The following is a 27,482-nucleotide window of genomic DNA, read 5'->3' as shown; positions in this document are numbered from 1 at the left end:
TTCCAGTCCAAAAAAAAATTAAATTAAAGAACCACCTGAAAATCTCCAAGCAAGTGTAGCATCTTGCTTAACTAAAAGTCCTTACAAGTCTTTATATATTCAGCAGCTGCTGCCTAACACGAATAAATGAATAGATTTCGACACAGAAGCATGAATCAGAATGATGGAATGGGGAAGGTGGGTGTGAAGGTAGGGTTCTAGTCTATCCTACATTTGGGAATTGAAAGCCAGGCGTGGATCTCTAAAGTAAGATAGTTCTACCTGTGAACCAGCTGTGTTGATGTCTGTCTGTCCAGAAAGCTTTGTCCTTTGCAAACCACCATAACTATTATGTAGTACCAACTGACTGATTCACTGCTAACTATAGATTGGAAAGATATGATGGAATAATTGTATAAAGCATTCCACTGGAAGTGTTATCCCTGGGTCAAGTGTGGTCTATTTCCAAGTTAGGATAGCTCTACATTAATTCTCTGTGAACTTAAGATGGAGCATAAATTAGTGTGCTGATATGAAGCATCTTTACCTGGCAGATTTTAATTGAGTGTCTTTTAGTGTATCAGTGTATGTGGACTAGAGAGGTGATTAAGCACAACACTGTTACGGTGCCTACTATTTTCCTCCAGGTGCTCTAGTTTCCTCTAACACTTCAACAAAAAGAACGAGGGTTATAGGTTAATTGGGTGGCACAGGCTTGTGGGCTAGAAGGGCCTGTTACTGTGCTATATGTCTAAATTTTGAAAAAAATTAATTACATTATAATAATAGTGCAATACAATCAGCTTGGATAAAATCCTACTGATTGAAAATTAAAGATGGTTGGTTAACATGTTATTTATTTTTGGTATATCTCTGATATGGGATGTATTTTTCAGGTCTTCCACGTAATAACTGTGCATCTAGTGGCCATGAGGGAGAAACACTATCTTTACAGAATGAGAAAGGCTCAGAAATTCCACCTAATGTAAGTGTCACAGAAAGGGAACATTTCACAAATTAAAATTATTTGATCAAATAGTTCAGATTCAGATTTCAGATTTATTGTCAGAGTACATCACATACAACCCTGAGATTCTTTTGGTATGTGTATTGTAAAGGCGTATATTCTAAATTTAAGTCATGTTTATTCCAAAATGCAGCTGAATAAAACATTTACCATTTCAGAACATTTCACAGCATGATTTGATAACAATAACGTTGAATGAAATGGAAACAAAGCAAGAAAAGTTAATTAAATGTGAATTCAAGAAGCCTGAAAATGCAGGTAAGTTAACCATAGAAACAGGAACATTGAGGTTTGCATAAGGTGTGGAAAGTTACTGTGTGACTGAGAAATCAAAATGTTGCAGCAAATGAGGAGTGATGCTGGACTATGGTCACCAAAAGCAGAATTTGGTTTGGGTTATATTGAACTATGCAAGGACAAAAATTAAACACTGATTTTTTTCAGAGAGGAATGTAGTGACTTTCAATTAAGAGAAGGGGTTTTAGAGATATAGAGAAAAACAATTTGAAAGGGATCAGTACATTTTCCATGACACTAAGGTGATGGGCAGAAAAAGAAAGTAATTAAGTGTGAATGGGGTTTGAGTGATATCTCTGTGAGATACTTATTAAGAATAGTTGATCATGGTAGAGCAGGAAGGCTTATTTGGTTAATTTGCCTAAACATGGCTGCATCACATTCTGTGTCAGATATGCCAAAGTCTGCATTTCTGAGAGGCGGAAGGGGTTCAACAGACATAGATCATGACAGAGGACAAGGCACTGATTGAAGGAGAAATTTTTGATGAACAAATTATCTGCATTGACACGATATAAATGGAGGACCAAAGATGCAACAAATTTAAATATACACCAAAAGCAATTTGGGTGGGATATTTTACCATGACCAGACAAAGAGAAAGGATTATAATGAGTATGCGGAGTTGGCGAAAAATAATTAAGATTATGGGAGTAGAGACATTGTAGAGGCAAGATTGAGGAGATGATCATAAGTATGGATATGGGAATTAATATGAAGGAAATAATTTAAGGAAAGCAACAGCTTAATGAAAGTGTACCTCTTTATGGAGTTCCTATAACATTCTGAATGAATAAATAATAGACTAGATAAATACCAGTAAACTACTGTTATGGGTTATATTATATTTTATGTTTTATATATATATATATATATATATATATTTTTTTAAAAGAGAGAGCTTGTGGGGGGTTCAGTGTAGGTCACTTCACAAACAGATATTTAAGCTTCACATCTCATTTAAAATGTCAGAGCTTTGCTGAAGCCAGGCATTCAGGCACCGTAACTTTGCAGAGACAATGGAACTGCTTTGGAACAAACTTCAAAAGAAGGTGTAAATGGATAATGCATGTGCTCAGAGGCTGATAAAATTTTTCAAAGATTGGATTTGGAGCCTTGGAAAGGGTTTTGGTTTTTACAAGCAGAGAGAGAGGAAAGAACCAACAGGAATTCTTCTCTTAGAGAGAAAGAGAAGTCACTTTTACAGTGGCTTTTGAGGCTGCAACATTACAAGCTGGCAGGCTTGTTGAAAACCCCACTTTGAAGATGGGTTGTGAGTTCTGAGTTCAGCCTGTTGAAAACCCTTGTAGTCCTTACAAGAGGAAATGGCTGACTAGAGTGTTTCTCCTGAAATAAGGGAAACAAGAGGAAGTCTGTGGTGACCTGGAAGAAAAGGTTATCATTTGGAAAACCCATGATGGGGCAGGTTTCTTTGGGAAGACACTGAAATGACTGATCGGAGAGAATCAATTTGTGTGTGTCCAATGAGCAACAAATTCTCTCTGAAACCAACAAGAACCTTCCTGTGTGGTAACTATTCAACTTTAAGCACCAGAACCTGGTGAAGATTCATAAATGTTAAATTCTGTGCACAGTGTAAGAATTGCCTGATACTGGTGAACTTGGAGAAATGAGAAGTAAATGACTGGACTGTGAATCAAAGAACTTTCCTGAACATATACACATTACATATACATAGGTGCTTCGAATGAGAAGGGGGTTAAGTTAGGTTAAGCTAAGTTAATAGTAATAAGTTAAAGTTTGATCCTGTTTTTATGTTTAAAGAAAATTAAAAGCAATTTTTGTTTAAGTAACCATTTGTCTTGGTGAATTTCTATTGCTGCTGGATTAATGAGTCCTCTGGGCTCGTAACATTATTCTGACACATAAAATCATGTTAGGTATTTTGTTCCAACAGGCCAATTTGAACTGGAATTGAAACAGATGAGGACTGTGTTAAATGAAATACTTGTCAAACATAAAGCTGAAAAGGAAGATCTTGTGAAAAAATTCAGGTAAGTTTCAAACAGAGATCGTGGAGCAGTACAGCCTATGTACAGGCCCTTGGACGCAAGATATCTGTGCTGATCATAATGCCAAATTAATCCTGTGCATATGGTCCAAATGCTTCCATCTCCTGTCTGTGTATGTCTGTTCAAATAACATTAAATGTTGCAATTCTATCTGTTTCTATCTCATCCCTTGGCACCTTCCACTGTGTTAAAAATTACAAACTTGCATAACACATCTCCTTTAAACATCCCCTTTGCGCCTTAAAATTTTGTAATTTCCATTATGGATAAAAGACTGACTATATACACTATCTATGCCTCTCATAATTTTACATCTTCCATCAGGTTTCTACTCTAGAGAAAATCATCCAAATTTGTCTTTGTATCTAATACTGTGTAATCCAGACAACAACCTGGTAAACCTCATTTTCACCCTCTCCAAAGCCTCTTGCAATACACCAAACAGAACTATTTCCAATGTGACTGAGCTAAAATGTTATACATGTGCAACATTACTTCCCAACTTTTGTACTCAATTGCAAGACCAACCAAGGGATGGTTGGCATAGCAGTTACCACAACACCTTTACAGCGCCAGTGATCAGGACCGGACCAGGGTTAAAATCCCACGTTGTCTGTAAGGAGTTTGTACATTCTCCCCATGTCTGCATGGTTTTTCTCCAGGAGCCCCAGTTTCCTTCCACTTTTCAAAAACATCGGTTAATGGGGTGTAAATTGGGTGGCACAGACTTGTAGGGCTGAAATGGCCTGTTACTGTGCTGTATGTCTAAATTTTAAAAAAAAATGCAAATATACTGTATCCCTTCTTTATTGCCTTATACACCTTGTAGCCACTTTCAGGGAATTATGGATATGCACCTCAGATTCGTTTGTAATGTACCGGGGGATACAGGTTAATTGAGTGTAAATTGGGCGGCACAGACCCATGGGCCGAAATGGCCTGTCACTGTGCTCCAGTGTCCTTCCACATTCAAAAGACGTATCTATTAGTGGATTAATTGGGCACATGGGTGTGTTTGGGCTGTGTTGGCTCTTGGACCGGAAGGACCTGTGACCATGCTGTTCTTCTAAATTAAATTAAAATAAACATCTGATAATTGAATAGTTATTAATGTTCCCAATATCCTCTCCCACTACAAAGGTGATCTGCTGGCCAAGCTCATTTCCCATTTCAAAGTCTAGAATGGCCCTTCCCTGATTGCACTATCGACACATTGATTCAAGAAATCCCTCGGTTGAGAGTACCAAATTCTGCCCCATATAAGTCTTTGTTAGATAATCAAGAGATGTCTGGGTTCCTACGGTGTTTCATTCTATACCGTGAACAAACATCATAGTTGTTATCATACTGGAGTGTCTTTCCACAGATTAACAAATGTGCCAGCATTTATATCTCTTAAAATTGTATCAGTGCCAGTCAGCCACTACCTCAAAGCACAGAAACATGCCCTACCGTAGTGTCTGCACAAGCCCCTACCTTGATGAAGGGCTCAGGTTCAAAACACTGCTTAGGTATCTTTGTCTCCAAAGGACGCTGCAGGATCTGCTGAGTTTTTCCAGTAATTTTGAGTATTTACTAATGAGGATAAGTATATCTTCTTGATCTACCCATGCTACTGCCTTCAAACTTCTTGGCCCATGGTGAGGAAGGTCCCTCAATTCAGTGTGTCTTAGTGTCTGTCCTACCATTCATTGTGTTTATTTTTAGCCTGTTACTCTTACAAGAAAAATTGCAGACAGCTGGAACATACCTCAACTTGTATGTGAAGGTACTTGTTTTTAAATATAGATAATTTATAGAATGGGCATTTCCTCAGCATGTCTTAGGGTCTATTCATTGTGTATATTTTAGCGTATTTCACATGAAAACTCGTAAACAACTGTAACAAACCTCAATTTAACTCGTATGTAGAGTTAGCTCTTCTTAAATATAAAATAGTTGATTGAATTGCACAAATAAAATAAGTATGTGGATATCTGATCAAGTCTGATGCTTGCTTGAAAACACACTGATCAGATCTATTCAGACGTGCTGCATGAAAGAAGGTCATGGACACCATAGCGCCATTCACAATTGCATGTCCTTAGTGATATTCTGGTCATTGCACCAGATGCAGCATGCGATTGCACTGGAGAGAATTAATAAAGAAGATTGAACAGTATAAGTAAGGAACAGGTCCTTTGGCCCACATTGTCTGTGTCAAATATGATGTCAAAGTAAGCTAAAACTCTGCTGTTTACACATAATCAATTTCCCTCTGTCTCTGCAAATGCATGTGTATATTAATTTAAAAAAAATTTAAATTAGACATAGAGTAGTGTAACAGGCCAATTCGGCCCTACAGGTCCTTGCTGCCCATTTTACATCCCATTTACCTACACTCTGGTACATTTTTGAAGGGTGAGAGGAAACTGGAGCTCCCAGAGAAAACCTACACAGACACAGGTATAATGTACAAAGTCCTTTCAGAAGCATGGGATTTGAACTCTGGTCTGATCCTGATTGCTGGCGCTGTAAAGGCATTGCGCTAACCGCTACGCCAACCGTGCCACCCATATCTATTACATCTGTTTCCACCACTACTCTTAGCATCCTCTGCAATAATTTATCTGTCTTTATGTAAAATAAACTTGCCCTGCGCATCTCAAAGTTAAACCTTTATAAGATCACCCCTTCAGCCTCCTTCACTCTAGAAAATAAGGACCCAGCCTATTTAACATGACTCAAACCCTCCAGTCCTAGCAACCTGCTGGTGAATCTCCTCTTCACCCCTTCCAGTTTATTGATGTCCTTTGTATAGCTGGGTCACCAGATCTGCACCCAATTCTTTTAAGTGTAGTCTCACCAATGCCTTAAATAGCAGAGTACTTTTGTACACCCATCCAATAAAGGAAAGCATGCCAAAGACACAGTGCATTCAAAAACTGGTCTAAAGGTATTATATTTAAAGCACGCAGCACTAGAAACAAGGTGGATGATCTTGCAGTACAGTTACAGATTAGAGGGTATGATGTGGCCATTACTGAGTCGTGGCTAAAGGATGGTTGTCATTGGGAGTTCACTATTAAGGAAGACAGCAGATCAGCAATGACTGGAGTTACTGCAAAAAATTAAGCAAGTACAGGACAGATACATACCACAAAGAAAAGAGATTTATGATTTTTTTTAAAAAGCTGACGAGGAAAGTTAAGCTAAAGTACAAGTAAAAGGGAGGGCATACAAGCAAGCAAAAATTAATGGGAAAATAGAGGACTGGGAAACTTTTAAAATCTTACAGAAGGCAACTAAGAAGGTGATTAGGAAGGAAAAGAGAAATTATAAATGGAACATTAACAAATAATATCAGAGGATTCTAAAAGCCTTTTTAAGTGTAGAAAGTCAAGTTTATTGTCATCTGTTTGTACAAGTACCACCCAAAGAAACAGTGTTCTCCGGTCCTCAGTGCAAAAACATGAACATACAACCAGACATCACATGCATACAATCAAATAATACATATGCAAGACAAGTATTATATCCATAACAATAAATAAATAAATAGATGGATTTTGTTTTGTACAAATGAGAGTCTTAGATGGTTAGTGTGAGCAGTTCCTTTGGGTGTTCACCATTCTCACTGGCACATGGGAAGAAGCTGTTCCTCAACCTGCTAGTGCTCATTCAAATGGTCCTGTATCTCTTCTCTGACAGGAGCAGCTGAAAGATGCTCTGTGCAGGGTGGAAGGGGTCCACACTGATTTTGTATGTCCTCTTCAGACAACGATCCCGGTAGATCACATTGATGGGGTGAAGGAGACTCCAAAGATCCTCTCTGATACTCTTATGGTCCTGTGGATTGACCGCCAATCTATTTCTCTGCAGCAATATTCCCCTTAAACTTTCCCCTTTCACCCTTAACCCATGCCATCTGGTTTGAATCTAACTTATCCTAATGGGATAAAAAGCCTACTTGCATTTAATTTATCTATATCCATCTTAAATTTGTATACCTCTATGAAATTTCCCCTAATTTTTCCTCTCTATTCTCCAAGGAATAAAGCCCTAACCTTTCCCTCAAGAGCAGGTTAGCAGAAACCAGAAAAGTAGAAGGCCTTCTCTTTCATTGGAGAGACTGGCCACAGATTGGAAGATTGCTTCACTGAGCACCTTCACTCCATCCACTACAGTGACAGAGGCCTCCCAGTAGCTAACCATTTCAGTTCTGTGCCACACTCCTATACTCCCGTGTTTGTCCATGGCCTTATGTATTAACCCACCAAGACTACCTGCAAATTAGAGGAACAACACCCAATTTTCCATCTGGGCATTCTCCAATCAGATGGCTTTTTCAGTTTCTGCTAACCTGCTCTCCTTTTCCCCCTCCTTCCTTCTTTTCCCCTTCCCAGTTCTCCCCCCTCCCTTCACTCAGCCATCCCTCCTCCCCTTGATTGTTGCGATCCCCTTCCTCCCTTCTCCACCTATCACCTCCTGCGTTTGTGACCATACCTTCCCCCCCCCCCCACCCCCTGCTCTTTTGCCTGGACACCTACTGATATTTTTATTTACCTTGATGAAGATTTCAAGCCTGAAATGTTGGTTATGTATTTTTGCCTTTGCCATATAAAGGAGACTGTTTGACCTGCTGAGTTTCTCCAGGATTGTGTGTTTTTACTTCAATCACGGTATCTACAGATTTTTGTGTTTTATTTAATACATGGTGGAACCATGTACACATAGGACATCAATAAATTGGAATAGGCGGAGAGGAGATTCACCAGGATTTTGTTGGGATATGAGGGCTTGAGTTGTAGGGAGATGTTATTTAGGCTGGATCTTTATTTCCCAGTGCATAGGAGGGTGAGGGATGACCGTTTAGAGGAGAATAAAATCATGAGGGGCATGAATAAAGTGAATGTTCACAGTCTTTTTCCCAGGCTAAATGATTCTGGGACTAGAGGTCATAGGTTTAAGGTGAGAGGGGAGAGATTTAAGAGGAACCTGAGGGGCATCGACTTCACTTACCGGGTGATCCACATCTGGGATGAGCTTCTGGAGGAAACTAGAAGAGGGTACAAGTTTGACATTAAATGACATTAGGGGCAGATTTTGGGACCAAGTGCAAGCAAATGGGGCCAGCCCAGATGACAACATTGTCAGCATGGTCAAGTAGAGCTGAAGAGCTTGTTCTGTGTACTAAGGGTCTATTGTGTTTTGTATGTTCACTTTATATAGCAATTTCTGTCAGATATTAAGAACATAAACTAGACATTTATTATTACGAGTTTCCTGACTATTCGAAAATCTGGCACATTATTGACTTAAAATACTGATGAAGTATTCTACCTTGTTGATTTCTCATATTATTGCTCTTGTTTACCAAAGGTAATGCTTTGGTATCTTAAGTGTACAGGAGGTGGGAATACTGTGCAATATGCCTGTTTTACCCAGTTGGACATGTTCCACTTGAATGAAAATAACACTAAATTCATGACTCAGTAAATTTACTGTAAGTTAAAGTTAAAATAAAGATGTCTCAATAAAGTGTCTCAGCCCAAAACATTGACTGACCATTTTCTCTCCAGGTACGAACACAATGTTGGAGAAACTCAGCAGGTCGAACAAGTTTGCAAAGATAAATATACAAAACTGATGTTTTGGGCTTGAGCCCTTCATCAAGGTACAAACAGTGTCTTGTCTAAAAGAGACTGTTTGATAGGCTGAGTTGCTCCAGAATTGTGTTTTTACTTCAACAATGGTGTCTGAAGACACTAGTGCTTTACTTCTCTCCAGGTATGCTGCTTGACTCACCATGTCTATCCAGCTTCTCTTTGTTCACTAAATTCCTTACACCTGTTAATATAGTTCTTTGACTTTATTTAGAATTATATTTTGTACATTATTTATTATCAACCTGATTAATTAAGTTTAATTAAATCTCAAATAGAAATAAAAGGAGCATTTACTTCAATAACAATATTGCAACAGTAAACAGAAGTATATTCGATTTTACTGCGATTTGCCAACAACTTAAATGCCCTATGTGGCAAGTATGAGAAAAAAATTGTTATTTCTTATTATAACTTTAATGTTTATGTTACAGAGCCTCTCCAGGATCATTCAGACAGGGCACACTGCAGGAACAAGTAACTGCTCTAGCCTCTCGACAGAGGAGATTTCTAAATTTGTTGCAGAAGCAGAAATCGTTAGATCAGAAATTAAAACAGCAACAATTGCAGCCAAGTAGCCTGGTCAAAGATTCAACTTGCATTACTGAAGGAAGAATGAGGACAGACGCCTCCTCAAATGAAGTGCAGCTTTTGAAACCGATTGAAGAACTCAGTGCTGGTTGTACCACTGACTGTTCTGGACAAGTATCCATTACTTGCCCAGTTAATGAATCAGAATGCATACAAGGACATAATTTTCTCAGTCAGGGGGAGACAACTATTTTTGCCAGTCAGGAGATGGACAGAACTACTGCTGTTAAGAAACATAGCATTGGTTGTGGCAATGAAAGTGTTGCTATAACTAATGTTCTTAATGTTACAAGTAGGAGCGGAAATGTAAATACAGTAACTGCAACTAAAACTGACTCAAGCCACAGAGAATCAAATTCTTTACAGACATGTTCTCTAGAAATGTTACATCGTCAAATGGAAATATTAAACTGTGGCCAAACAGATATCGCTTCAACAGCATGCAGTAGCTCCAGCCAGAATGTTTCTTTGAATGCAGCACAATCAATCAATAATTCCGAAAATAACTTTGAAAGTCATCATAATTATATGCTACTGAATGCTGAAAAATCCACAGATGCAAGCATAATGCCAAGTAGTTGTAAAAAGCAAATGTATTTGTTTCCATTAGCAACTACACAACTTACAGAAACATCACTACCAATTTCTTCAATACATAGAAACGATCAGCTCAATGTTGTGCCCAACATAGAGTGTACCAGTAGTGAAATTCAACAGCAGTGTTTGCAATTTAACACTGCAGAATCAAGTTTGAAATCTCAAAATATAATGAAGATGAGTGCTTCTCAAACAAATAACAAGTACACATTGCGAGCAAATGCCAGTTATGGTACCTGTAACATTCAAGCTAACAGCCTGTCTGGGAGGCAGTATAATTCAAAATCAGCAAATAGAGGAACTAGTCAGAGAAAACTACTAAACTTAATAGATCTGATCAAAGAAGGATTGATTCAGCCCGGAGAAGGTGTTCTTGATCTCAAACTACAGGTGAATCGTCAAAAAGAATCATTATCACAGGGAAGATTTTGATGTAAAGGATTTTTTTTTCTACGGTTTATTCTCCTTGTTGTTGAAATATTGCTGTTTATTAATCTGGAAGTATTGAGTTGTCTCACTCAAAACACTGCTGTTTTTGTAACTTAAGAAAAGGTACTAATAGATGTATGTGACTATACACATTTTTTGTTACAACACAGAGAAGGCCATTTAATCAATCAACTTCATGCTGGTTCCAAGCAGGAAAAATCATTTACTCTAATTACCTATTATTCACTAGTAGCACTGCAACCTATACTCTCACAAGCCTAACAACCTCTCCTTTTAAGACTTTTTGACACTTACCTACACTGAGGGGCAGTATACAGTGATGGAATAACCTATCAGCACATCTCCAGGATGAGGAAGGAACTAGGGGGAACCACACAAACTCATGGCCTAAGGTCAGAATTGAACCCAGGTCCCTGAAAGTGTGAGGCCGCATCACTAACTGCTGCAAAGGCAAACTAAATGGGATTAGATGCATGGCAAACATCATCTAACTAAATGACAGAATTGTATTTTTAACTTTCGTTAGTGATGGAATTCTACCCCGTATATGTGTCAGAAGGTTCCATTTCCATAAAGTTTTATTTTTAACATCATACATCAATTCCTTCCTAATTCTGATACTAAGCATAAAGCTGAAAGGCTGTAAAATGCCTTAAAACGACACTCCTGATTATTAATGATAAATGTACCAAAGGAATAGGTACTCAGAATTTCTTAAAGCAGGATTGTACAAATATTTATGCATAAAAATATTATTAAATGACTAAATAGCCTTTTTTGACAGTCACCTGCCCATATTAGATTTGAACATGTTATAGTATTATTTCTTCCTAATGTCCTGAAAATAATAGTTCAACAAGTTGGTGCAGTCGGTCCTTGTACTGATAGAATCTTTGCAAAATGGAACACAGTTTTAGTGGGATAAGAGAAAAGGTTTACCACCATGTTTCCATGACATGTCAGGTAAGAATATAAATGATTAGTATTATTTAGAAACTTGGACGTGGACAGCTTCCTTTGCCACACCTTCTATATCTGTTTTTATCATCTTCATTTACTGATTCTGTTACTTAACTAAGCTAATCACAAATATTGTTACAATATCTTCTTGAGTCATGAACTTTAATAATCCCTTCTACAGGATCATTAACTTTAGTATAAATAAACCTCTCACAATCTGAGCCCTGATTGTTAATTCCAAATCGTTCATTTTAGACTCACATTCTGAAAAATAGAAACGATGCTATCTTAACCCTTCATAGAGCTATACAGCACAGGAATAGGCCTTTCAGCCCATCTTGACCATGCTGGCAAAATTGTTCATCTAAGATAATCCCATTTCCTTGCATTTGGCCCCTATCCTTCTGACACTTTGTTATCCACATATCAGTCTAAGTGTCTTTTAAATGTTGGAATTCTACTCACATCAACCAGTTCCTCTATCAGCTACCACTATGTGCAAAGCTCCCTTAGTGTCTCTTTTAAAACTTTACCCCTCTACGTTAAAACTCTCCCCTTCTATCCTGGGGAAAAGGCTGTGACTATTCAGAACATTAGCATTTACTTTGAATGGAAAATCCAGATAATAAGTCCAAGATGGTTTTTTATCTTCAGGGAACTTACTATAAAGCTGAACTTCTAACTACTGGCATGATCAGAGGCGAAGATAGAACACTCTATCGTAGTCCTGTGCATTGGATTAAAGAACTTCTGGGAGACAAAATTCCGATTAGCCGAAGGTTTGCCTGGAGCAAGGTACTGGTTTTAGTAATGGCAATGATGAAAGTGATTTGCTGAGCTTAAGTTACATATCTTCATGGTTGGATGTGCTCCCAATTTTTATGAACCTGTATTTGATGTGTTTCCTAACTTCACTCTGAAATAATATGTTTCTGATTTTAAAGTATGGCTTGCTTGTCTGATTCCACAATAAATGGAAATAGTTTATCTATCTACTCTATCTTTAAAACTTTGATTAAATTACCTCTGTAAATTTCAGAATATGCAATCCCACTATATGTGGTTTCTGATCTTAATTTAACTCTTGGCATCCAACTAACTATCATTCTGGAAGCGAGCAGAAAAATAATGTTTACAGTGTAATCTTACCAGAGCTGTGTAGAGTTGCAGTATAACTTCTATTGCTTTGCACAGAAACCTAATAGATATAAAGGATGGGATTTTATTAACTGTTTCCATACCTGGCCATTATATCTTATTGTTTCATGCGCATGAAAATGGAAAATGTCTTTATAAGGATGTATAACATCATGTCAGGGTATTTGACTTAACCTGTCTATTCGTTTCCTTCCATATTTCCTCATTTATAAGTTATCAGTGTAACCGTCTATCAGAGAAATGGAGGAAAGGGTTCAAATGTGCGCTGAAGGCTTTCTTGAAAAAATGAAACATTCCCTTTGACTCGTGACTGTAGAGCGCGTCGAAAGAACCAAAGACTTGTTGATCCAAACCAAGGCTTATTAACTAAAAGACTGGAGCATATCGCATGTAGGTCGACCAGTCCAGAATGACCTGGTCTGGCTAGGAGCAATCCTTTAAGACCTGCCAGTAGGTGTGGCTACACTCTCAGCCAATCACAGTCATCCTACACTACAATCTGTACATATACCCATTGGTGATAGAATCTGTACGATCACAGTGACTTGTTCATGACAATAAATTCTGATTCTGACCCTTAGGGACCTCTGGCCCATGACCACTCAAAGTGCACAGTAAAGCTCTGAGAACCATATATGAGGAGGTTGGAGCGGAAGGAGCATACCACCACCACCTCCATAGAAAAGTCTGTGGTTTCCACATTTGCTTCACTAGCCATCATAGAAGCCACTAAACTGGGGTGAAAGCAAGTACTGTTGATTTGTGGGATTACATGAGAAGTAAGAAAAGAGCATTTACATCTACTTCCTTTAAAACCAATTGCACCAAGAGATCAATGTATTCAGCCGTGAGAAGTTTTGAAAAACTGCAGGACAAAAACATTGGAGAAACCCTTTCACAAACCAAGATATGAAAACATTGTACTTCATTATAATGTTTTGACAATTCAGTGCAAGGGCTGTTTATAGCTCAGCTTTGATGCACTTTAATTTCGATCATTGTGTGAACTTCCCCACCAGCCAAATGCAAATTTAAATACAGGTAAAATACACTGTCCCACATGTCCATGGACTCCCACCTGATTTTTCCACTAGCCATTAGTCGAGCTGTCTAATTTACTGTGCCAATTTAATCCAAAAATCAGTACACATTTTGGATGTTGCAGATGTGAAATAGATGACCATCTTTCATATGAACCTTTAACATGTGATGAAAAAACTCACTAAGTTCACTAAATGAAGATTAGTGAAACTATTGCTGGGAATTTGAAAGAAGAATAGAAATTGCTTTCTCATTTTAAATTGTTGCATTGTACTAATGTGTGTTTTTTTTAAAGGTTATGTACAAAGGAAAAGAACTTTTGACATACAGGTCAATGATTACAACATCATCCAATATTCCAGAGATTCAATGTGCGTCAGAACCCATCACATTAACAGATAAGACATCTTCTCCAGCAGAGCAACACAGAGCGTGTACAGGTTTGTTCATGTAAATGCTACATAAGCCAGTAAACCATTTATCCTGTGCATATTTCATCTTATCATCATATTGGTATGGCCCAACTGTGTTATTTTACATAAAATGTTAGAATATCGTTTATTCTTAAATTTCACTCCTTCGGCATTCACCTCATTTGAAATAAGCAGGATTTAAGAAAAATGTCTTTCCAAGACAATTATTCATTCTGATGATAGATAGAGAGAAAAAAGAACATAAAAGAATCAGGAGTAGATCACTTGGTCTCTAATCCCTGCTCGATCATTCAATAAGATCAAGGCTGATGTTCTCTCTCAGCACCAATTCCTTGCATTAATCTATATGCTTTAATTTCCTTAAAATCTAAAAAATCCATGCTCAGCAACTGTAAAATTGAATTCCAAAGATTAATCCACTCTGTAGATATTCATGGTGATCTAAGCAAGCGCATACATTTTCTGTTAGCTTTCATTAAAACTGATCACCATTGAGCCCCAAGAGTTGTCTTGAGCCAAGTCAAAAGATGGGATGCTGTTCCTCAGCCAATTTACCACTGCAACCACTGCAACCGTGTCTGCCTGTCCCACATCGGACTTGTCAGCCACAAACGAGCCTGCAGCTGACGTGGACATTTACCCCCTTCATAAATCTTCGTCCGCGAAGCCAAGCCAAAGAATCTCAGAGATGAAAGAGTGGAAATAGGACAGATAATTATAATGACAGCAATCTAGAAGCTGGGGTCCATCTTATGGAGTGAAGAGTTTCCCAATCTGTGTTTAGTTTCTTATTGTATGCAGTTGACATCATGAATCTAAATGAAAGAAGTATAAGAATACCTGCTTTCCTTGGAATGTGTTTAGGTTCAAGGGTGGTGGGTAGGTGGAGGCAGAAGAGTGAAATGGAAATTGTAGAGGGAATGGTCCTGCAGAATCAGAATCTGAATTTATTGTCATAAACAAGCCATGAAAATCGGTGCTTTGCAACAGAATCACGGTGCAAACATTCATATACACCATCTTACATTAATAAATAATTTTTTTTTAAATGCACAAAAAAGGCAGTATCTTTGCCATTTGATGGCAGCAGGCAAACAGCTGTCCTTGTGCTGCTGAGTGCTTGTCTTTCGACACTTGTACCTTTTTCCTGATGGTAGCAATGTGAACAGGGCATGGCCTGGGTGATGGGAGTCTTTGAGAATAGAGTTTGCTTTTTTAAGACACCACCTCTTGTAGATGTCCTCAATGGATTGAAGTCTGGTGCCTGTGATGTTGCAGGACAAGTTAACAACCCTCTGGAATTTATTCTTGTCCTGAAAGTTGGCACCTCCATACCAGACAGTGATGCAACCTGCGAGGATACTCTCCATGGTATATTTATATTGAATCTTCTCAAGCACCTCACAAAGTATAGCCACTGGCGAGCCTTCCTTGTGATTGCATTGGACATGGAGGCTCCAGGACAGATCCTCAGAGATGTTGACACCCAGGAATTTGAAGTTCTTGACCCTCTCCACTACTGAGCTCTTGATGAGGACTGGGTCATGTTCCTCTTGTAGACCACTATTATCTCCTTGGTTTTGCTAGCGTTGAATGTGTTATAGACCATGGACTGACCTTTTGGGCTGTGGACTGTCACTTTAAGAATTTGATCTCTAATTAAGAAGTGTGAAACTCAGTGCTGGTTTGCCAAGGTCAAGCTGGGCAGATAAGGAATAAGAGAGAGAGAGTCAGAATGCCCCAAGCTGGATGAAGACAGAGGCACAGAGTTCAGTAGAGGAGCCAGAAGGAGATCTCACTCTGTGTTGAGAATGGTTTTCTGGCTGACCCGAATTTGAGAGTGTGACAAAGAAGGGTCACTTGGTTGTCTGCTGTAAAGAAGGAAATTGTGGGGAAGCTGGATTAAAGCCATTGGCTTCCTAAGTGAGGTGGTTAAGCTAAACCAACCTTGAAGAACCAGGAAAAGTCCATGGTTAAGAAACCTGCAAAGAATTTGTAAGTTGACTGCCAAGCAACATTAGTCATCCCTCTCTCTCTCTTCTCTCACATTCGTATGGAGTCCTTTTGTATTCAGTAGAGCAAGGGTGTCAAACTCAAATTCACGGAGGGCCAAAATTAAAAGCTTGGACTAAGTCGAGGGCCGAACTAAATATTTATTGAAAATTTTCAACAACATCTGCATGTTTTCTCTTCTTTCAACATATGTAATGTTAAACATTAGGATATAACTTTAGGAGGATAATGTTACAGGTCAGGAGTAGGTAGCTCAAGTTCACCCTTTGCTTGACCTGAGGGAAACATTTGGTCCCTGTGGAGATGTAGTCAGCATTCACAGGCTGTGTCCATTTTGGCCTGTATCAGGACAGCATTTCCTGCTCACTCCTCAGGCTCTAGGCCTCTATTCACCCTCGACCCACCATCCCTCTACCTGACCAGTCCTTTACCCAACCTCTACTCACCCCTCACTCCACTCGCTCTGCCTCTACCCACCCCATCATATACACGCCCCTCTACTGCCTCTCCCCTCAACCTGTTCCTCCCTCTACCCGTCTCTCACCCTCTAATCACCCCTCCCCTACTTGCCCTGCCCCTCCCCTTTTACCTCTTCCCTATCCACCCCTCCTTCTACTCATCCCTCCCTCTAACTGCCCCTCACACCACCATAACTTCCCCTGCCCATTACTCCTCACCTACACCCTCTGCCCACCCCTGCTTACCCACCCACTCAGGCCCAGTGCGCTGCTGATCAGCCTTTGCGGACAGCCACCATCTCTCTCTTCACGTGCAGGGCCGAACCAGCCGTCCCTGGGGTCCACGCGGGTGCAAGCGCTGAAGGCCGTGGCGACCGGGAGAAGTGCGCTCGCGCTGTGGAAGGGCCGTCCGGTGCCAGTCACGCAGGGATTGCGCAGCCCGGGGGCCGTGCGCAGCCTGCCATGCCCATCGCGCCGACAGGAAATCACAGGCGCTCGCCAATCCGACGCACCGCTCGACAGGTGGGAGAAGTGACTGGTTGTGTGGGGAGCCTTCCAACTGGCTTGCCGGCTGATGACATCGACAGACTTCTCGTGTTGCAATTTCTCGTGTTACAATGGGGAAGGATGTGCAATGAAGGGGGAGGATGGTGGGGGTGACATTACCAAAAAACAGCATCGGCTCTCGCTGCAGGGGGGGCCACCTCTAATACATTTTTGAAATGATCTTGCGGGCCAAATATAATTATATGGGCCAGAGTTTGACACGTGTGCAGTAGAGGAACTGAATTGGGACATTGAACTTAGAGAGTGAATTCTGTGGACTGTGTTTTTGGACTGACTTACTTAACTGGAGTGACCTGGGGTGTTGGGGATTTTTTTTGTTCCTTCTTTTGTTTTTCACTTATGGACACAGACTAAAAAGGTCTGGGGTTTTTTTTCCAGATAGACACTTTTTATAATTTCTATTTCATTGTTAATAGAAGCATATAGTGGGGGTAATTTAGATAGAAATTTGTAGTGTTAATAGTTATTCATAAAATAGAATTAGAATTAACCCTCTTTTGTATTGTATCCATTGTTGCTGGTTTGGGGTCATAACAAAGGATTAAAGGTTGTGACGACACCATTCAACGAGCTGATCTATCTCCCTCCTGTATGCTTCCTCATTGCCGTTTATAATTCTACTGACAACTGTGGAGTCATCAGCAAATTTGTAGATAGTGTTGGAATTGTGCCTATCCACACAGTCATGGGTGTATGATGAGTAGAGCATTGTTTTCATCTTGTATTCATATGTGTGAGTTCTTAGACAACACATGGATGAAGGAAAGGTTCTCTACTTTAAAGTTGATGTAAACAGCACCATGAGGCATGCCATGAGGCTGCAAGCCTCCATTACTGATCTTACATACCACAGTCTCTTCCTCTGTGTCAGTCCCCTGCTGGCAGCCAAGTCTAATCAAACAGGAGCTATAATCCTTATGGCATTGCTAGTTGCATTGCAACCATGATCACTTTCATTACACAGTGGGCTAAGCACGCATTCTTGAAGTACACGTGTGTTGATAATCAGTGAGGAGGAGACGTTTCTAATTCATACTGACTGTGGTCTTCCAATGAGGAAGTCAAGGATCCAGTTGCAGAGGGGGATGCAGAGACCCAGAGTTTGTAGCTTCTTGACCAGCACTGAGCGAATAATGGTGTTGAAGGCTGAGCTGCAGTCGATGAAGAGCAGCCATGTGTTTGAGTTGCTCTTTTCAAGGTGATCTAGAGCTGAGTGGAGATCCAATGATATTGCGTCTACTGTGGAACAATTGTGACAATAGGCGAATTGCAATGGGTCCATATCTTTGCTTAGGTACCTGTTAATTCTGTCCATGACCATTCTCTCAAAGCATTTAATCAGAGTAGGTTAATGCTACTGGGCGATAGTCATTGAGGCAGATCATTCTGCTCTTCTTGGGTACTGGGATGATTGGTGCCCTTTTAAAACAGGTGGGAACCTCTGACTGCAGCAATGAGATGTTGAAAATGTACATGAGCACTCCAGCTAGTTAGTTGGTGCAGATTTTCAGTACCCTGCCAGGTACACTGTCAGGACCTAACACCTTGTGAGCGTTCACCCTCTTGAATGATGTTCTGTCATCATCCTCAGAGACAAATACTTCAGGGTCCTCAGACTTTGCAGGGATTCTAGTTGGCACTGTTTGGTTCTCCTCCTCAAAGTGCTCATAGTAGAATACTGAAAGAGAATGGGAGGGGAAAATATGTCTTGTAATGGCTTCACATTGAAAGTGACAGATGGTGACGCAAATGGAAGTACTGTCCATGTACTTCCATACCACCTATGGAAGGTGAACAGGTGAAAGAAGAATTACAAGAAGGGTAATAAACATGGTTAAGAGCACTCTCAATTCTGGTGGAGAGGAGACAATAGTTAAGTAAAATGGAAGCATCGGTGTGGAAGGTGTTAAGAGTCAAAACATGCAAAATGAAGCTGGGTACACTGGGAGAATGAAATATAGTCCTTTCAGGAAGGTTGGCACATTGATCTATAATCAAGGTAGTTTACAATGGAGCAAACAGTAATAAGTTGATGAACCTCAGTGGGTCAACTCAGAGTCCTTCGAGATTTTCATTGCTTGCTCAATGTTCCAGTATTAGCAGTCTTGTTTCTCAGATTTATAATGGATTTTGACTGATGACCAATCTGCTGAGATGGAGAGAGAGAAGTCAAGAAAGGGTTTGGATGTCCACAGTGGAAATTAACTAACAGAGAATGTCCAAAGTGTCTCAGATACTGTCTACAGTGCCTTCCATAATGTTTGGGACAAAGACACTTTTTCCTTTATTCGCCCCTGTGCTCCACAGTTTTAAATTTGTAATCAAATAATTCACATATGATTAAAGTGCTCATTCCAGATTTTATTGAAGGTTATTTGTATACATTTTAGTTTGATCATGTAGAAATTGCAGCATTTTTATACATTCTGTGGTTTCCCCCTTTTCAGGGCACCATAATGTTTAGGATATTTGGCTTCACAGGTGTTTGTGATTACTTTGGTACATTTAATTGTTTCATTAGTGCAGGTATAAGGGAGCTAGGCTTGCTTCTAAGCTCTTGATCACCTTTGGAGACCATAGTTGCCATTGTTCAACATGAGGACCAGAGTTTTGCCAGTGAAAGGCAAAGAAGCCATTGTGAGGCTCAAAAACAAGGATTAAACAGTAAGAGACAATGCCCAAACTTTAGGATCACTAAAAGCAACAGTTTGGAACATCATGAAGAAGAAAGAGTGTGCTGGTGAGCTCAGTAATCGCAAAGAGGCTGGCAGGCCAAGGAAGATCTCCACTGCTGATGACGGAAGAATTCGCATCACAATGAAGAATAATCCCAAAATGCCTATCCATAAGATCAGAAACACTCTTCAGAAAGCAGGTGTGGATGTGTGTATTGGGAAGGGTTGTGGCTGTCATGTGACAGCACTGCCCCCCTACCTAGTCAGAGGACACACCAGCTGCCAATCAAGGTTTGGTTCTGCTCCACCCATTAGTGCATATCTTGCTGTTTGTCCATGTAAATTACCTGGTCTACATTCTCCAGCCTACCTTTACTAGGCCTTGGGCCATTGGTTGTTGTAATTAGATTAACCCTCCTGCCACTTATCCATTGGCCCCAATAAATGATATGGGCTTGTCCCTCCAGCACTATAAAGGGGCCATGTGCTCTTTGTTTTCTCTCTCTTTGCCAGCTTGGAGCCACCCTGATTCATTCCTGGCCTAGAAATGTGGAAGGGTGCTGGAGAAACTGTTGGTAAGATGTACACTGTTAAAAGGGTTGGGAGTGTTTAATTAGTGTCCCTTGGAGCACAGAGCTGTACCTGCACTGAGTCAAGGGATGGTAGGGCATTGTAGTGATTTTACCCTGATCATTGTATGTACCAGTTCATTGTGTGTGTGTGTGTGTGTGTGTGTGTGTGTGTATTTCGTTCCCACACTACTTTTTCCACGTTTGTTATTCATTGTCTGCTATTTCTTTCCCAAGGCTTCTGTAAACTGTGTCTGTCTGTCTGTCTGTCTGTCTGTCTGCTGCATCAGTTACCATTTTCCCACACTTGCCTTTTGTAAATAAAATTCTTCCCTACATTAAAACTGTGTTCATAGTCCTTGCCTTTGAGACCTAACAAACTTGTTTCCTCACTCATAACAATGTGTCAATAACTACTGTCCATAGAAGGCTTCATGAACAGAAATAGAGAGGCTACACTGCAAGGTGCAAACCACTAGTTAGCCACAGAAACAGGATGGCTCGATTACAATTTGTCAAGCATTCTGGAAAAAGATCTTGTGGACAGATGAGACCAAGATTAGCTTGTTTCAGAGTGATTGCAAGAGCAAAGTGTGCTGGGGATGTCATGGCCTGGACATGCAGGATTGTCACGTGTACTGGTGCACTTATCTTTATTGATGATATAACTGCTAATGGCAAAATAAATAAAATCTGAGGTGTGTAGAAACATGTTATCTGCTTAAGTTTGAACAAATGCCTCCAATCTTCATCCTACAGCAAGGGCAATGAATCAAACATTCTGCTAAAGCAACAAAGGAGTTTTTCAAAGCTAAAATCTGGAAAATTCTTGAATGGACAAGTAAGTTACTTGATCTAAATCCAATTGAGTATGCCTTCCATATGCCTCCACAGCAAGCAGGAGCTGAAGATGACTGCGGCAGAGGCCTGGCAGAGCATCACCAGAGAAGATACTCAGCACCTGGTGATGTCTGTGAATCACAGACTTCAAGCAATCATTGCATGCAAGGGATATGCAACAAAGTACTAAACATGACTATAATATACATCCCATTGCAATGTCCCAAATATTATGGTGCCTAGATATGAGAGGACTATGTTATTAAAGTGGTATAATTTCTATATGGTCAAACCAAAATGTACACAGATACCCTTGAATAAATTCTGGAATGCGCACTTTAATCGCGAGAATTATTTGATAGAAATTTAAAACTGGAGCACAGGGGCAAATAAAAGAAAAATGTGTCCATCTCAAACATTATGGAGGGCACTGTAAGTGGGAAGAGACTGGTAAAAAGATGTAAAATTTGATCAAAGTAGGAAGAAACCTGTGTGATAAGAACTTGTTGAAGCAAATTGTACAAGCCCTTTATTGAACATCAGAATAACCTGAGAGGTCTCTGGTTTTTTTTTGAACAGAGCTCAAGCAATCTCCTTCCATAAATACACCACTTTCAGATATTGAAAAACTGCTCCTTTAACTCCACTCACTTCTTAAAGTCAAAGATATTAGCTATGAGAACCTGCATAGATCCAAGCTACACTTGCCTCTTTCCAGGATAAGTAAATCAGTCCATGTTTCAGTCCTACTCAGGCTCTCTCCTTCACCTCCTCTTCCAGTACATTTATGACTATATTTATACCGCTTCCTGCTGTTGTGATCTTTGCTATTTCCACCTCACTCTCACTTTCACCTTATCCATCCCTAACTCTATTCCTTCCTTTATTCACTTCTCTGTCTCCATCTCAGGCAATAGATGAGTAACTGATATTCATCATATAATCTCAATTGTATTGAAATTTTCATCCACCCTGATTCCTGTAAGAACAGCATCACATTCTCCAGTTTTCTCAAGCTTCTTTTTATTTCTTCTGATGATCAGATCTTCAAGACCAATGTTTCCAAGATGTTTTCCTTTTACCTTAATCATGTTTTTTTTTAAATCTTGAGCATCACTGACAAACTTGCCAACCTTTCCTATGTGGTGGCTTGCCCACACAACAGGCGAACTGGTTCACAGAGTTGTAGAGAATTCCATAGCAGATCTGACTGTGAGAGCTCCGGGTGCTGGGCAAGCTCACTGCCTAGCGGCTGATGTCGCAAGCATCATTGGGATCCAAAGGATTTAAATATGTGCGAGAATTCTACTAAAGTCAATTGGTTCATTTCACTTTAGACTCTCTGTGGTTCTTTCGCTTGCTGCATGTCTAGTATGACTACATTGGTGACCACGGTGGACCAAATGGCATTTTGTCCCAATGATGACCGACCCAAGCACGCAGAATGCAGTTTCACTGAAACTGCTAACTTTCTGGACCTCGCAGCAGCTGGTCTGGTTTGAACAGGCTGAAGCCCAATTCTAGGTCAGGTAAATCATCTCAAACACCACAAAGTACTACTAGGTGGTCGGTTCACTCGACCAGGAAACAACAGGCCACATTATCGACTTCCTACCACTGGTTGTGGACAGCTATGAAACAAAGCACTCCTGATCTGTACTTTTGGCCTCTCTCACCATGAACGCACAGCACGGTTGCTCCACATGGATGGCCGAGGTGACCGCGCATCATCGGTCTTAATGAAAGAGATGCTGGCGCTACCAGATGGCCATTAGCCATGTTTATTGTTCGAACGTTTTTCTCGAGCAGATACCAGAGATATCCACCTCCTCATCACTGACAACGATCTGAGTGACCCATGCAAAGAAGCGGCCTGTGCATATATCCTTTGGCACACCAAGCAGCATGGCAGGGCCTCTGTCGACCAATATGCTGAATCATGCTCTGAGACCCGAGCCTTCCTCACACCACCAACGAAGCCAGTGATGCCTGCAGCAGGGAGTGACTCCTGTTCAGACCATTGGTGTTTTTACTACCAAAAGTGGGGTTCAGGAGCCCACCATGGCCGCCCACCCTGTTCTTTTCTGGGAAATGCCAATGCCGGCCGTCACTAATGGCTACAGCAGCTGGCCATCGTCCTGGCCTCCTTATGCGACCACCACTACAGGCGAAAGTTCCTTGTAGACACAGGGGTGGAAATTAGACCCCTTGAGCCACTACACCACGCTGGGAAGTCAGGAGTGGTGCTCACTTTTATTTCAGATTTCCAGCAAATGCATTTTTCTTTGTATTTCCCATTTTATTTTTTTTTCTCTCTTGTTACTATTCATCTCCTTTGATTTACATCTGCTCCATATACATCAGTTGATATTAAATAATCTTTGTCACCCTCTCTCAACAGGCACCACAATCACTTATTTAGTCTTTGGGTCTCCACCCCATCACAGATATGTATTCCCTTTGTCCTCTCCATCTGCTCCTGGGCTCCACACCGTAAAACATGTTTGATTTCTACCTTTTTTAGTTCTGATACAAAGTCATTGTTCTGAAACATTTACTCTATTATTCTCTCTCCTTATACTGCCTGACGTGATTATTTCCAGCATTTTCTGGTGTTCAGAATACCACCTTCTCATGATTTTTAAATTTACTTTTACCTGCTTTGACGATCCCACCTTTGTCCAGGTACAGTAACCTCTCCCATTGCCCACCACTTCTTTCCACCCCAATGTAGTCAGCATCTCTTGTGAGATGCAGATAATCAATGCAGCATCAATTTTTGTCTGAAGAAGCAGCCAAAGAGCAGAATTGATTTTGAAGCTGGAGGGGGAATAGTTGCAGGAATGGCTTGTTTCTTATTTGCATATCTGTGAATTTACATTGGCCAAGCAAAGTGTCGATCATGAAATTAAAGGTGGGGGTGGACTGGTAGAACTAGAGTTGAATGCTGGTTCCACTCAAATAGGCACTCAAAGCATCTGCCCAATATCAGGTGCCAGAGGGCTCAATCTCTTAAATTTAGACATACAGCGTAGTAACAGGCCCTTTCAGCGCACGAGCCCGTGATGGCCAATTACACCCGATTAACTTACAACCCCAGTATGATTTTGAACGGTGGGAGGAAACTGCAGCACCCAAGAAAAACCCATGCAGATGCAGGGAGTATATATAAACTCCTTCCAGACAGCGCTAGATTGAACCCTGTAACAGCGTTGCGCTAACCATGCCGCCCTAATATTCTTATTCTTTGTTTTCATTGTTTGCCATTTTGCCTCTTTTAAAACTACCAGTACATTCTCAGAAAAGTCTACAACTCAGCAGTAGCAGAGCTATATGGCTTGCAAATCCTTGGCATTCAACATTAATCAGGCAATGTGGTCTTAAATATTGTTACCTTACTATAACCAACCAGAAGGGGTTACAAACAATCAATGGAACCAGTGGATCAAGCAGCATCAGTGGGAGAAAATGAATGGTTAGCATTTCATCTAACACCCTTCATCAGAGAACAGAAGGGACATAACTAGTTTACTGGAGACAGGATGGAAGGGGATGGCTGGAGCCATTGGGGAATTGGTGAACCAAGGAGAGGTGAAGGATGACTGACAGAGGCAATTGATTGGCAAGTGCCAAACAAAGGGAGGGAGAGACAGGAGAAACCAAGAGAGCAGGTGGGGAAAGTTGTGTCATATACAGTGGAGGGGGTGGGGGGGGGGTTGTGATTGGGAAGACAAAGAATGCTGAGGCTGGCATCTGGTAAGAAGAGAAGATGAATGTAGAATAATGAGAGCTATTAGGATATAAGTTACCAGAAGGAAGTGAAGGGAAGAGAGGTGAAGGACATTGGGTAGGAAGAACTCTGTAGAGGAAATGTGGGTAGAAGAGGATGGAACTAGAGGGAGGAGGATAAGAATGGATGGGAAAGGGGGGAGGGGAGGACAGGGGACTCGTTATCTGAAACTAGAAAATACATTGTTCATGCTCCAGATTCTAGCATCTGCATTCTCCATGTGTCTCCAGAGGGAGTGGTTAATTGGAACAGAATTTTATTACTGTTTATTATTTATTTTTCATGTTATTTATCAAATTATTTTGCATATTTATCAAAAGCCTGCCCATCTAAGGAGAGACTTCATACAATATGTAATTTTTGTTTCTTTTACAGACACCATTTCACAGATTCAGAAAAGATCCAGTAGCAGCTTTATGCAGCTTCACGAGATTCTCCTCATAAGAAATGAAGAATTCCTGCCATGTCACATCATGAATCAGTATTGGGAGTTCTTCATAGAGCTTGATGAATGGAGTTTCTGAACTTGCTCTTAAGACAAAAAAAACAACCACACAATAAAGCAGAGACAACTTCTCCCTTTTCTCAAACTGTGTTTTGTTAATGACACCAAACTACAGCAGGAAGAAAAAGTTATTTTCTAACTCAACAATTTTTGCTTTTTTTTTGTTGAATTTCTCTGTGTTCACTTTAACAGAAATTAATATTATTGTTTTTCATTTATAGTTAGGTTTTGAATATTGTACTTGGAAAATATGAAGTTTAGGTATTGTGATTTCTTAAGATGATCTGCTGATATTCTATTTATGCTATGCACAGAAGCCTGTGAAAACTGAAAATGAATGATTATTAACAATAAAAGAAAGAGAAAGGCTAAGAAGATGAGAGTATTTCTGAAAAACTGCAGCTTTCATCTTTAATTCAGATGTTATCAGACAAATTGAAAGGATGTTTGGTTTAATATCTTTCCACAAAAGAGTTAATGTTCATATTTGCAGTATTCTATCTCTACAAAATCTTGACAAGTTTTACAAAAGAGATTTTGTTATTAAGTATATCTGTTAAAAAATTTTGTTATTCCATTGCTCTGTTTTGGAAGAATGTTTCCAATGTGGAATTATTTGTGTAGAAAACGTGATTTACTGGAACATGACCTTTTTTACATTTCTACCATGTTGGCACTTGCATTGGAGCAAAAAGTGCATTTTGATTATTTCACGTTCAATATTTTAAAGTAGTTAATGCTTAGTACAGAAGCGGTATTAAGAAGAATATATGATTTAACATAATATGTATTTGACTGTAATAGGTAAAATTAACTAGTTGCATTTATCTGATAGGTTGCTGAGTAATTAAAAGACTCAAAAACATAAGTGCTGGCTTTCCCAAAGATATTAGCTGAAGAGAAACATTTGGAAAGACAGAGATTTGGAGAGAAAATTCCCAAGTTTAGGATTGCATTACTGAAGGAAAGCCTACGATGGTATGACATATGGTTTGGGAGAATGCAGAGCTCTTCTCAGACTGTTGATTTGTTTAATTGTTCACAGAACATAGAACATGTTGATGGCAAGCCAAGGTAAGCAATTATTGTTCATTGCTAAATACACAAGAAATGGTGCCTCTTTGAACTCCAATTTGGGGGAAGATGCTCTCACAAAGTTGTGGTTAAAAATTATAGAGTTTTAAACCTGTGAAAATGGAAGAACATCAATATATTTCCAATTCAAATAATTGTTTGAATTTTTTTCTTTTTTCTTTTCATTCTTTCTTACTTATCTCTTTTAATATTGTGTGTATTACCATTTAGTGGATTTAGAATTAAGTAGTATTTTGCTACTGTACCATATGTTATTTGTAAATCTGCAAAGGTATCATTGCAATTGATTAATACTTTTTTTTGTTTTTCTGATAAAACTCAATAAAAATAATTTTAAAAGAAATAATATAATGCTTGGATGGTAGGTGATCCTACACACATCAAGCCCTTGGTCTTCTCAAAAGTAACAGCTGCAGGCTTGGAAGATGCTACCAGAGAATCTTCAGTAAATTGTATAAATGTGACCTGTAGATGGTGTGCAGAACAACATAAGGCACTGATGTTGGGATAAATGTTTAAGATGGGGAATATGGTGGAAATTAGACAGATTACTTTAACCTGGATGGTGTTGAATATTGGATATTATTGTACACCTCTACAAGATGCATTGACAATTTAGTGGGGGTTCTTTGGCAGCAATGTTAAAATAATCTAAATCTTTAGTTATGCAAGCAGTTTACTCTCTGTAACACACTCTTGCAACTATTTTGTATAAATAGAAGGCTACATTCTGTAGTGCACTCTAAGTTTGCTCTTCT

General features: G+C 39.8%; 1 protein-coding gene across 7 annotated transcripts in view; it reads left to right on the top strand.

The window, feature by feature from the left end:
* Positions 1 to 26,985, top strand: part of LOC138763363 (ankyrin repeat domain-containing protein 31-like) — a 163,936-nt gene extending 136,951 nt beyond the window's left edge. For all 7 annotated transcript variants that reach the window (XM_069937406.1, XM_069937388.1, XM_069937378.1 and 4 more), the window contains 7 exons: positions 876 to 964; positions 1,165 to 1,264; positions 3,222 to 3,318; positions 9,416 to 10,559; positions 12,234 to 12,374; positions 14,074 to 14,218; positions 25,500 to 26,985. In XM_069937406.1, coding sequence (XP_069793507.1) covers positions 876 to 964; positions 1,165 to 1,264; positions 3,222 to 3,318; positions 9,416 to 10,559; positions 12,234 to 12,374; positions 14,074 to 14,218; positions 25,500 to 25,648 — 1,865 coding nt within the window. In that variant the 3' untranslated portion in view covers positions 25,649 to 26,985. The remainder of the gene's footprint in view (positions 1 to 875; positions 965 to 1,164; positions 1,265 to 3,221; positions 3,319 to 9,415; positions 10,560 to 12,233; positions 12,375 to 14,073; positions 14,219 to 25,499) is intronic.
* Positions 26,986 to 27,482: the final 497 nt, after the last annotated feature.

Source organism: Narcine bancroftii, chromosome 1 (assembly GCF_036971445.1).
Source record: "Narcine bancroftii isolate sNarBan1 chromosome 1, sNarBan1.hap1, whole genome shotgun sequence".
NCBI lineage: Eukaryota > Metazoa > Chordata > Chondrichthyes > Torpediniformes > Narcinidae > Narcine > Narcine bancroftii.
This window is presented reverse-complemented; position numbering and strand designations above follow the sequence as displayed.